Here is a 12,372-nt window from a genome sequence, read left to right on the forward strand (position 1 = left end):
TTTTTTTTTTATAAAAACAGTTCAAACGGAAGATCTGTATGCAATTCAATATTTTTGTCTTTTTGTGGAAAAAGCGGAAGATCTGCATGCAGACCTCATCTGCTAATATTAAGTGGTGTTGATCTGTTTTTTTTTTTGACCATTTGTTACAGATATTTAACTTAAAATATATTTATTTGATTTTATAAATAATGTACGATGATTAACTCAAACTATATAGCTCACATTAATACTATTTTTGTCATTTTAAAATTATAAACATGATGTCCAATTGCCGACAAAACACAACATTTTCTAAAGAATAAGATATAAATCTTTCTACATTCACGGATAAGTAATTAATAATTATTTATGTTTCAAAATAGTTAATATATAAATAAATGATTAAAATTTTATAAATCTATTGAGAGAAGATAATTTTAAATGGACTCTTAACCGAGAACGGGTATTTATTGAGTTGTACGATCAATTATTTTTTATGACCAATTACCGTTTTAAAGATTCTACACCCACTATAGTAGAAAGTTTCGCGGTGATAAGTTCAACCAAGAGTTTAATATTAGTGTAACCTTTCGGTTCTCCAAAGAAAAACTCGATCAACTAGAATGAAAATAGAAGAAGTAGAAGTATCTTATGAAAAAAATCTACAGGCATTTCGGTCGATTCTACAGTATTTAAGATATTTGTTTTGATATTTTAGTATAGCTTTTATTGTTTTAATATATAATTTATAACTTTGAATTGCTTTTGCCATTCATAATAATAAATTACTTTATCTAATTGATCAACATTTCTCTTGCATGATCCACTTGTTCTGCACTTGTCTCACTTGATCTGCACTTGTTCCGTTTGATCTACCTGATCTGCTTGATCTGCAACGCTTGAACTGCATTTACCATTCATACCCTATGTAAAATGATAGGTTTGCATAATTCTCGATTAGTGACCATCTTGGATCCTAGTTTGATTATAATTATATTAACGGTCTGTTCAACTCTCTATGTGGAGATGTAATTTTAAGCACTTAAAAAATGTGGAGATATTTTTTTTGATTAGCGAAAGATATCTGGCGAGACGAGATCCAACCAACTAATTTTATGAATATTTTCTCATCGATGACAGATAAGTCTGCATTTATGTGGGAGTTAGAAGTTTACGCTATCTAACTACATAAAAAGCTGGAAACTTTGGTTATGAATGGGAAGCTGAACAAAAAGTGGTTCGCCTGCTTGTATGGAGCATCCACTCACAAATTGCCATTCACCAAAACAAAATAAATGTGTGCGTACAACTATCAAAATAATAATATAAACTTTTGATCCACAAGCAGTCCAATTTATAGAGCAAATATGAAGATCCGCTAGGAACAGTATAAACACTCCTCATTTGAAGTGTTTTGTGCGGTCTGTCTATTTTTTGTTTTATTTATATTCTAAAATATTATAAAATTCTAGTTGTGTATGAATTTTGTTATATAAGCTAAATCTATTACATAATTTTATGTTTTATATTAAGTCAATTAAATTATTTTCTATGATATTTTATTTATTTGATTTAAAAGTTTTATATGTCGGTTCACTGAGGACGGAGAACTGACACGTGGACCGATTTATCGTAGACTGCTAACATATAGCTAGTCTGGACCCAATTCGATGGAGCCAGGATTCTCCTGTATAATTAAAAATTCTTTTTTTTAATATGTAAAATTGCAAATTTAAATTTAAACTAGTTTCAGTCATATAAGTGTTGAAAAAATCAGTCTTAAACAAAATAAGAACTTATATAATATATTAAATATTCATATTCAAAATTTTATTCTAATTTTATGCTTTTATATTTAATTCTAAAATCTATGTACACGACAAACTTTTGAATAATTTAGATGGTACCCAAACCTAAATTGAAACCCGGAAATATCCAAACAGAAATTTATTAATATACGAATGAAATTTAAATCTCTAACCTGGAAACTTGAAATCCGAGTAGACAGAACCGAATTTAAATGGGTATCCAAAAGCCCACTCTAATTATATTACTTTATCAAAAACATAATTATTTTTAATTCTTTCAAAGTTAGATATAAATTTCATTTCACAGCTCAATATATATATATATATATATATATATATATATGTGTGTGTGTGTGTTTAAAATAATTTGTATTATATTTTGAATAAAATTTATATAACTTATTTTTAAAATAAATACTTTGAATTATAAAATTAAATAATAATATAAATTATTTTAAATATACAGAGTATTTTGAACCACTTTTTATCCACTTTCACCATTCATACATATGTTTTGAACCGCTAGATCTGCTTGACCCACTCTTGTACCACTAGATCCGCTCGATCCGCTCTTGTTTCACTTGATCTATTTGATCCGCTGGATACGCAACGCTAGATCCGCTTCTCCCATTCGAAGCCTTTGCAATGGAAAAAAAATCAATCCCTAACTTGGATCAATATGACGACTCCTCGTCCAGTGCGTCGGTGTGGAGATCAATAAACCACCGCAAAGTTGTTTAAAATGTGGAGGTGTTTTGGTTGACTATTTGTATTATTGACTAAGGAAAAGTTTCGAAAAACATGCATGTTTTGCATTGTATTAAAAAAATATATCTGTTATTAAAAGGAGATATATATCTATCTTATTACTACCTTTTGTCGAATATATGCAACAATCTTATCGAGAAAACAAAATTTGTTTTGTTAATACGACAAAATTTTAGATGAATATTCGACACGTCAACCACTACGATGACCTAATAATGTTCCCTAAAGAAATCAATGCGTCATTGATGCTTAACGTGGTGGTAGATGGTTGTATTTTAACCTCCCAAAGACAAATGGATAGACAGTATCATTTTCTAAAAGACTTATTATTTTTCAAGTAAAAAAATCATAACTAACAATCAAATCAAACAATAATTTTAAATAAAGTTATAAAAAGAAAATGGTAATTAATTAGGGAAATTTACTTAAATATACAAAATTTTAGGACAATTGACAAGAACCATACATATCTTTTTTTTTTATTATTGGTATTTTTTAAATACCAAACGTGCCCTTTTTTTACGTTATGAGAAAAAACATATTTACAGGAATGTCATTACTTTTCGCTGCCACATAAACAAAAACCCGGCGCCACATAAGAATTATGTTCCGTGTTTCATTAAGCCAGTCGTAATTCGCTACATACGTCGTTACTGCTGATTTATATCTATATGTCGGCTGAATAAACAAACGCGGCTTAGTTAAGAGGAAAATGCTGACTTAAGAACATAAGTCAGCCGGACGGTACGACTGAATTACAAAAATATGGCTGATTTATGAGATAAAGGCTGACGTACAGACAAAGGTTACGGCTGACCTATACATCGGCGGTTTGTTTTCTGGAAAATTTGGCTGAGTTGTAACTAAGAGACGGCTGAGTTATGTTTCCCCGGCTGAGTTAATGAATATCGACTGGCTGAGTTATATAATTTACGGCTGACTAATGTGATGTTGTTATGGCTAAGTTTATGATTAGTCGGCCGTAATAGGATGAATTAACAGTAAACTCAGATCGGTTACGGCTGACTTATTAGCGAAAGATTAATTACTAGAATATCATTCGTTTGACGGCTGATCTATGTGACGATACGGCTGATTTATCGTTTTTCATCCTAATTACGGCTGATTAAGGATCAAAAGATTAATTACTGAAATATTTCAATGGTTCAGCTGACTTACATTGTAAATGAGAGCTGATTTACGGAGGCTGAGTTATATATTTGTTTGTCGGCTGATTAACCGATTTTCCATGTCATCCGCCATGTCATCAATTCGAATTTTCCATGTCATTGCTAACAAACTACTTTACAACTACGTTTGTCTGTCTGTTCATCTTTTTTCTTCATCTTCTTTATCTATCTATATATCTATCTTCTTCATCTTATTCTTCATCTTTCTCCGAGATCTTATGGATCCAGTAATTATTGTTTATGGTAACTGGATTAAGAAAAACAGATATGTATTCAACGCCGACAGTAGAGAGTGTAGAGTTATGCATTTAAATGAGAAAACAAAACATGAAGAATTCGCAAAGTCTGTACTCGATGATTACATATTGAATGAATTGAGAACAACAGATTGAATTCGCAACAACAGATATGTATTCAACGAACGACACTCCACCAGTTTACGGAGAACAAGGATGACGAAATGAATCGGAATGACAGAGCAAGAGAGACGATGAAAAGAATTGGGTTTTAATGTTTTGTATTACGGCTGGGTTTTGGGTTTTAATGTTTTACATTACGACTGAGTTATATAAACATGTTACGATTATATTGGGTTTTCTTGATTAGTATAACGGCTGAGGTATGGATTTTAATGTTTTCGTATTATGACTGAGTTATCGTTAATTTCTGCCTTATTTAACTTTTTAAACTCCTCGTGATTATCGTCTCCATGTTATAAATGGCCTCGATATTAGTTTTGAGCCATCAAATCAAGAAAGACGAAACGTTCCATTATTATAAGGCGTTTAATATTATAAAAAAGGATTACCGTGAATGTTAAATCAGTTTTTAAATACTAAAGTATCGTCTCGATGTTATAAAAGTCTCGATATTAGTTCTGAGCCGTATTTTCTATACTCAGTCGTCCCAAAGTATCAATCCTAAATCTCGATGGGCCATGATAAAACCCAAAATATTAACGGCTGAGTTATGTTAATATTAATGGCTGAGTTATATTATGAGTTAAATAATAAAGTATTACCGTCTCGATCTCTACGAAGGCGTCGATGTTATATTAACCAACATGGCTGAGTTATGTCAAATATCATTTCTTAGTTATATGAACGTTACATTAATGGATTATTTCTCGATACTTGAATTGCCTGAAGAGATTCAGGCGTTAGTGGTTGAACGTGTGGCCGGTAACTCCTTCACAGATCTCTATGGCCTAAGAGCATCGTGCAAGACGATGAAGGCGTTAGCAGAGCGGAGCAGGGTAAACCATTTTTACGATGTGTTATCCGTTCCCAGGAGACTCAATATGCCTCCTGAGTTGTTTAAAACTTGCTACGCAGAGAGAAATCCAAGCACACTTTATATGAAGGGTGTACAATTTTTCTTCACATTTAACCTTCAGGAAGAAGGACTTGCTTTCATGAAGCTTGCAGCGGATGAAGGATATGAGCGTGCTGTGTATACATACGCAATGACTAGAAAAATATTTTGGGGTGATGAGGAGTATTTTGCTCGTTTTACGAGGGAATCAGTTGTCAGGATCGGGAAACTAGTTCGATCTCTAAAATGGGCATGGGGTTTGTCGCACAGTGACGAGTTTCTGGCAAAGAGGGACGAGTTCATTTCAACCGTTTTTCCTTCGTTCTATAGTTGCCAATGTGTTCCTATTATGGAGCGAGATTGGGTCTTGTGGTACATTGAAAACAGTAAGGGTGACAAAATGTGTAACCGCTGTTTCTGGATCAAAGAGTTGGGGCTCTTCTTCCGTGAGTTTGAACCGATGAGCGTGATTATGGACACAAGGGAGTGGTGAAGATGTATTTTATCAAAATATTTTCTCTTTTTATGTTCTTTGCTGTGACATTATTACGACTGGTTTATATTTTACATTATGGTTGGTTTGTTGTCTTTTAATTACGGCTGATTTTTGTAAAAAGGGTTCTCTTCAATTACGGCTGAGTTTTAATTTCATAATGACTTAGATATTTTGTTGGAGTGTTATTAAATACGACATGGCTGGGTTAATTAAATACGTGATAGCCGAGTTATTGTTACTTAAAGGCTGAGGTAATGTTAACTTTTTGGCTGAGTTTTGTAAAAAAATCCAAGATACAGACTCGGAATCCGCCATGTCAACAAACTCCTTGCCATGTCATCACTAACGAACGAAATTTATAGCTTGCTTTATGAGACTGTTCATGTTCTTCTTCATCTTAGTTATCTATCGTCTTCATCTTTCTAAGTTGGTTATGGATCCGGTAATTATTGTTTCCGGTAACTGGATTAAGAAAAACAAATATGTATTCAACATCGACAGTAGAGGGTGTAAAGTTCTTCATTTAGATGAGAAAACAACCCATGAATATTTCGGAAAGTCTGTTCTTGATGATTACGGATTGAATGATTTGAAGGATCATATTCAGCTTAGCTACATGTTCTCGAATAAAGCATTGAAAACGATGGCGCACGACACTCCATCAGTTTACATGTCCAATACTCGACAATTGCAAGGTTTTCTAAGCCTGAAGAAAATCGAACAACTACGTCTCTGTGTGGAGATTACAGAGAACAGAGCAAGAGAGAAGAGTAAAACATTTTTGAATTTTAGCTCAGAAGCAGAAGCAGAAGCTTCAGTAGTTGAGTCAAGAGACGAAAATTACAAGGGGAGTTACGATGGTTGCAGTTTGGAGAAGGAACAAGAGGACAATGAGAATGACTGCTCTAGTAATGTCGAAGGAGAAAAACATGACGTAGTCAGAGAAGATGAAATAGGCGAAGAAAATAAAGAAAATGAAGAAGATGATGAATTTGAAAGCCGATTTGATATGTTCGACGATTCAGACGGTGCGTCATCTGAAGATGATAACTTCAGCTAATACGGTGAGTCTCCTACAGATGACGAAGATTCACCAACGCTACTTCCCAAGAAGAGATATCAGAACTTCTCAATGAGCGGATCTAAAGGGAATATGGAGGTTCTAAGTTTGGAGATGTCGTCGATAGACATTGCGGTAGGTCAACGATACGATAGTATAGACGATTTGGAGAGACGACTGAAACTTCTTACAGTCAGGTATAAATTTGATTTTTATGTAGAAACATCAACCCTGACATCATATGTTGTTAAGTGTTGGGTTGATGGATGTCTCTGGAGAGTTCGTGCTTCTACCCAAGGAGAATCCAAGGCGTTTTATGTTCATATTTACGATTCGAAGCATACATGTTCCTGCACAGAGCGTTCTAATCGATCTCGACAAGCAACACCAGATATTTTAGGTATGTTGTACAAGAACTTTCTCGGCAACGTTGGTCCGGCCGTTCGCCCTACGAGCGTCGGAATAGCTATCACTAAGCAGTTTGGTATAAATGTAATTACTTTGTTGTGGCTAAGTTATTTTAACGACACGGCTGAGTAATGTCAAATGTACAGGCTGACATAATCATACAATTCGGCTGGGTTACTATATATTTAGATGCGGACGAGTTATAGTAAAATAGGGTTGAGTTATTCAGTACGTTATGGCTGTCTTAATTATTTGATGCGGCTGGTAATGAGGATCGTTTTTTCATGTGAACAGATGGATTATTGGAAATCACACCGGTCGCTGAAATTTGCAAGGGAAATCGATGAGGGAACACCTAAGTGTGGGTTTGAAAGCTTGCCTTCTTACTTATACATGATAAGAAGGGCAAATCCAAGTACAGTTACGCGTCTTCAAATCGATGAGCTTGGAAGATTCATGTATGTGTTTCTTGCCTTTGGTGCGAGCGTTAATGGGTTTCCTTTCATGCGCAAAGTTGTTGTAGTTGACGGTACGTTTCTCAATGGTAAATACAAAGGGACGCTACTCACAGCACTAGCTCAGGACGGTAACTTCCAGATTTTTCCAATAGCCTTCGCAGTGGTTGACACAGAAAATGATGATTCGTGGCATTGGTTTTTTACGCAACTAAAACTTCTGATTCCTGACGACGAGGGTCTTGCGATAATCTCGGACAAGCATAACTCGATAGGGAAAGCAATTAGAAACGTGTATCCGTTGGCTGCTCGGGGAATATGCACCTACCATTTATATAAGAACATATTGGGACGGTACAAAGGAAAAGAAGCATTCCGTCTGGTGAAGAAAGCGGCGAGATGTTTTAGAATGTCTGACTTTACTGCGATCTTCGAGGAGATTGAAGCGATTCATCCTACACTCCACGGCTACCTCCAAAGAGCTGATGTCCGCCTGTGGACGCGTGTTCATTTCCCGGGCGAGAGGTACAATTTGATGAATACAAACATAGCGGAATCAATGAACAGAGCATTGTCGCATGCTAGAGGTCTAAACATTGTTCGAATATTAGAATCGATACGGGTTATGATGACCAGATGGTTTGCTGAACGGAGAGAGGATGCCAGATCGCAGCCAACGACGCTTACGCGTGGTGTCGAGAAACTACTACATGTAAGTCAGTCGTAACAGTAAAAATAAGTCTGTCTTTAAAATTCATAAAATTCTTAAGTCAGCCGTTTCATAAAATTCATAAGTCAACCTTTATAATTCTTAAATCAGTCGTAATATGTAATAACTCAGTCGTTTCATATTTATTCTTTTTTTGTTAATAGGATCGTGTAACTGCCGCCAGAGAATTGACGGTCCAAAGGATTGATGATCATCACACTGAAGTTAAATATGGATCTTTTAGCGAGTCTTTGAATGTTGTTAATTTGGTAGAGCGAAAGTGCACATGTCAGCGTTTCGAACGCGAGAAATTACCATGTGTACACGAAATCGCAGCTGCGGAGTACGACAATTTTTGTCGTATATCCCTGTGCAGTCCTTACTATAACAGTGAATATTTGGTGAGCGCATACGCTGAATCTATCTTGCCGGCTGACTCAGTGCAACCTGTTCCAGGAATCGTGGCAAACCAACCGTGCTTGCCCCCGTATATTCGTCAACAACCAGGAAGATCTAAGAAAAATAGGATGAAATCTGCTTTAGAAGTTGCACTTCAAAACAAACGTCCTAGGAAAGAACACACATGTTCTCGATGTAGACAGAGTGGCCATAATGCGAAAACTTGTCCGATGTAAGCAAGTGTTGTAGGGATTTTCATGTTTTTGAATTACGGCTGGGTTTTTGTTTTCGCTTATATATATTACGGCTGGATTAGGAATTTTCATGTATTTGAATTACGGCTGGGTTTTTGTTTTCATTTATATATATTACGGCTGAATTAGGGATTTTCATGTATTTGCATTACGGCTGGGTTTCTGTTTTCAAACGCAACTGTTATAATTCCCGCCCAAAATAAGAAACGTCGCGAAGTCAATAAACGGCTGATTAATTGAAAGAATTTGTATTACGACTGAATAAATAAGGCATTTCTCGAACAATTATATGTTCAACTCTCTATTTTTTACAATTTCTCTCTCTATCTAAATGGAATATTTCCCTCTTCTTGAATTGCCTGAAGAAATTCAGGCGTTGGTGGTTGAACGTGTGGCCCGTAACTCCTTCCAAGATCTCTATGGCCTCAAAGCATCGTCCAATTCGATGAAAGCGTTAGCAGAGCGGCGTGGTGTATACTATTTTTAAGATGTGTTATCCGTTCCCTGGGGACTCAATATGCCTTCGCAGTTGTTGAAATCTTGCTACGCTGAGGGAAATTCAAGCGCACTTTATATAAAGGGTGTACAGTTCTACTTCACATTCGGCCTTCAAGAAGAAGGTCTTTCTCTCATGAAGCGTGCAGCAGATGCAGGATATGAGCGTGCTGTGTATACACACGCAATTACTCAAGCAATCTTTTTGTGTGATGGGCAGTATTTTCATGGTATTCCAAGAGAATGAGTTCAGAGGATAGGGAAACTAGTGCGATCTGTGAAATGGGGATGGGGTTTGTGGCATTCTGACGAGTTCCGCCAAAATAGGGCGCTGTTCATTTCAAAGTTTGTTTAGTCGTTCTACAGATGCCAATGTGCAACACATGTGTGGTGACAATGTCTCTGCTTGTGGCACCTTGATATGACTAAGGAGGACAACATGTGTGAGCGATGTTTCTGGATCAAAGAGATTGGCACGTTTTTACGTGATTTTGAACCGATAAGCGTTATTAGGGACACAAGGAAGTGGTGAAGATGTAATCTATCGGTACCTTATCTTTTTAAGTTCTTTTCTATTTTCTTTTTAAGTTCAAATGAATGTAATGAAGGCTTAGTTATTGTTTCTTTTGGCTGATTTATTGTTCAATTACAGTTGTATTACTGTTTTATCACGGCTGATTTATTGTGCATTAAACACTTAAAAAAAGAGGTTCATTTACGTGCATTACAAAACATTCAGATTTCTTAGTTTACGTGCAAAAATCTAAAATGTCAATTACAAACGAACGGAGGGAGTAATAATTAGCCTCGATATTCTCATATCGTTGGCTGAGTTAAAGTAATAATTAGCCTCGATATTTTAAACACGCGCCACCATTGATCGACAACTCAGTCCAATCAAGCAAGTGGAAACGTCCCATTAATAATGAAAGTGGGTGAGTGATAATCTTCTTTGTGGTATAAACAATGATGAGTTAGCTGAGTTACTTTACACTTTACAGCTGAGTTACTTTATACATTACGGCTGCTCGGCTGAGTTACTTTACGCTTTACAACTGAGTTACTTTATACATAACGGCTGAGTTTCTAAACAATGTTATCATTTGTTTGCTTCACGGCTGAGTTTGTAAACAATGTTATCATTTGTTTGCTTAACGGCTGAGTTTGTAAACAATGTTATCATTTGTTTGTTTCACGGCTGAGATACTTTAATACGTTAAGTCTGAGTTACATAAAACATAGGCTGACTTACAAAACATTACTAAACAAAGTAGTAGTAGTAGCAAAGTAACGACATTTCAAACACATTCCTCAAACACCGACCCTGACTCATACATTCTTCTCCTTTTCCCTCAGACGCCGTCTTCATTACTTCAATCTCTTTCTCCAACCGAGCAACGCTAAGTCTGAATTTCGAGATGTCTTTGTTCATGCCACTTATCAATGAATTAATATCCTCAACCTCTTCAACCAAACACTCATCCGCCCATTTGAATAAATGTCTCTGTTTTCACAATATAACCAGATCTAAGTACTACGTTACAGAACATGCGAAATAAGAACCAAACGAACCTTATTATATCCTTCTCCGCAGCAATAGTATAATCTTCCTGGATTTGTAGCGGTTCCAGATGTAGAAATGTAACAGGGTTCACCACACCAACACTGTTTCGGCGTTCCTCTTTCCGCGTTCAAACGGCGTCTGTGAGAATTTCCTGAAACGCAGGATGAAGAAGACATTTTGATTCTCAAAACAATTTCAGAAACGAAATGGAATTACATGGAATTAGGGTGAGAAAGACGACATGATGAAACTGCATCGTTTCCACACGCGCCATAGTTAAAATAATATTTAATTGTGTCGATATTGTAAATCCCTCGACACATGCGTCACAGATTGTTAATAATTAGCCTCGATATTAGGTTTGAGCCGTATTTTTCATACGCGCCATAATTAATCGACAACTTAGTCCAATCAAGCAAGTGGAAACATCACATTAGAAATGTATTATATTAACATTCACAGCTGGGTTTTGCCGTTTTACAATGGCTGAATTATGATTAATTTATTTACGGTTGAGTTTCGGTCACTTATGGCTGGGTTTATCGTAAACTAACATTCTCAACTGAGTTACCTTGTACGTTTTGGCTGAATTAACTTTAAGTTTTCACTAAGTTAACATTCACAGCTGAGTTATTTTATACGTAGAGGCTGAGTTATTATAAAGATACGGCTGAATTAAACAAACACATTATGACTGAGTTATAGTACTTAATATACAAGAAATATGAATTCGACATGTTTACATTCAGGAACCGAAATTATCAGATTCAAAATACAGACAACGCAACACTTTCAGAAACCATAATTGTGAGGACCAAACTCTTCAAACATGTGGACAAGATCACACCAGACTCTTGTTAACATCCACGGAGGCTTGTCGCCTCCGATTACCCAAGTTCTCTTCAAATAGCGCATCTGGCAACGAAATCGGGTTCTGGCCACAAGATTAAAATGTGTCCAAACTGTCGAATTATGCCTTCGATCCCATGTGTTTTTGCGCTACAACAAAAAAAATTACAAAACCGTTGAGAACACAACAGAAAAATAACTCAGCAACGCTATGCTGTCATTTTAAGTGGACAAACTGTTCTTACAATGAGTTGAAGAAACCAGCGTTCCTTAAAATGATCGGGAATTGCGCGGTATGTCGGCCAATCATGAACCCAGCCTTCTGGAAGAATCGACGGGATGACGAGAGAGAGATCACTTAAAAATTTGAACCAGATAGTACTGGTTGTGTCAAGTAATTCACCCGGACCAGGGTATAGAAGAGGGAGGTTTTCACGATTTACAGAACTTAGTATCGCATTGACACAGTTCTCTAACATCGTCGAATAACAAGGAACAATCGTCATAACTTTTGATGGGGATAGAGAGTTTTTGTTTATGTTTTTTTTAGAGAGAGAAAGGTGTAAGAGAGGAGACAATATATAGAGAGGTACAGAATGTCAAACGTCTCGAGTTAAAATT

The 12,372-nt window shown here is 35.9% G+C and overlaps 1 protein-coding gene across 1 annotated transcript; it reads right to left on the reverse strand.

Annotated features, from left to right (window-relative positions):
• Positions 1 to 10,599: 10,599 nt before the first annotated feature.
• LOC125590512 (uncharacterized protein At4g04775-like) lies at positions 10,600 to 11,078 on the reverse strand. The gene is made up of 2 exons (XM_048764099.1): positions 10,911 to 11,078; positions 10,600 to 10,842 (listed from the first exon to the last, which is right to left on the reverse strand). Exons 1-2 carry the CDS (start codon positions 11,076 to 11,078, stop codon positions 10,600 to 10,602), a joined length of 411 nt encoding a protein of 136 aa, XP_048620056.1.
• Positions 11,079 to 12,372: the final 1,294 nt, after the last annotated feature.

The sequence above is a fragment of the Brassica napus genome, chromosome C7 (assembly GCF_020379485.1).
Source record: "Brassica napus cultivar Da-Ae chromosome C7, Da-Ae, whole genome shotgun sequence".
NCBI lineage: Eukaryota > Viridiplantae > Streptophyta > Magnoliopsida > Brassicales > Brassicaceae > Brassica > Brassica napus.

Bases quoted from the DNA above. Each gene is read 5' to 3' on its own strand.
- LOC125590512 (XM_048764099.1), bottom strand. From the start codon at position 11,078: ATGTCTTCTTCATCCTGCGTTTCAGGAAATTCTCACAGACGCCGTTTG. The intron at 10,843-10,910 runs GTTCGTTTGGTT...TTGTGAAAACAG, and splicing joins GCGGAGAAGGATATAATAAG to AGACATTTATTCAAATGGGC.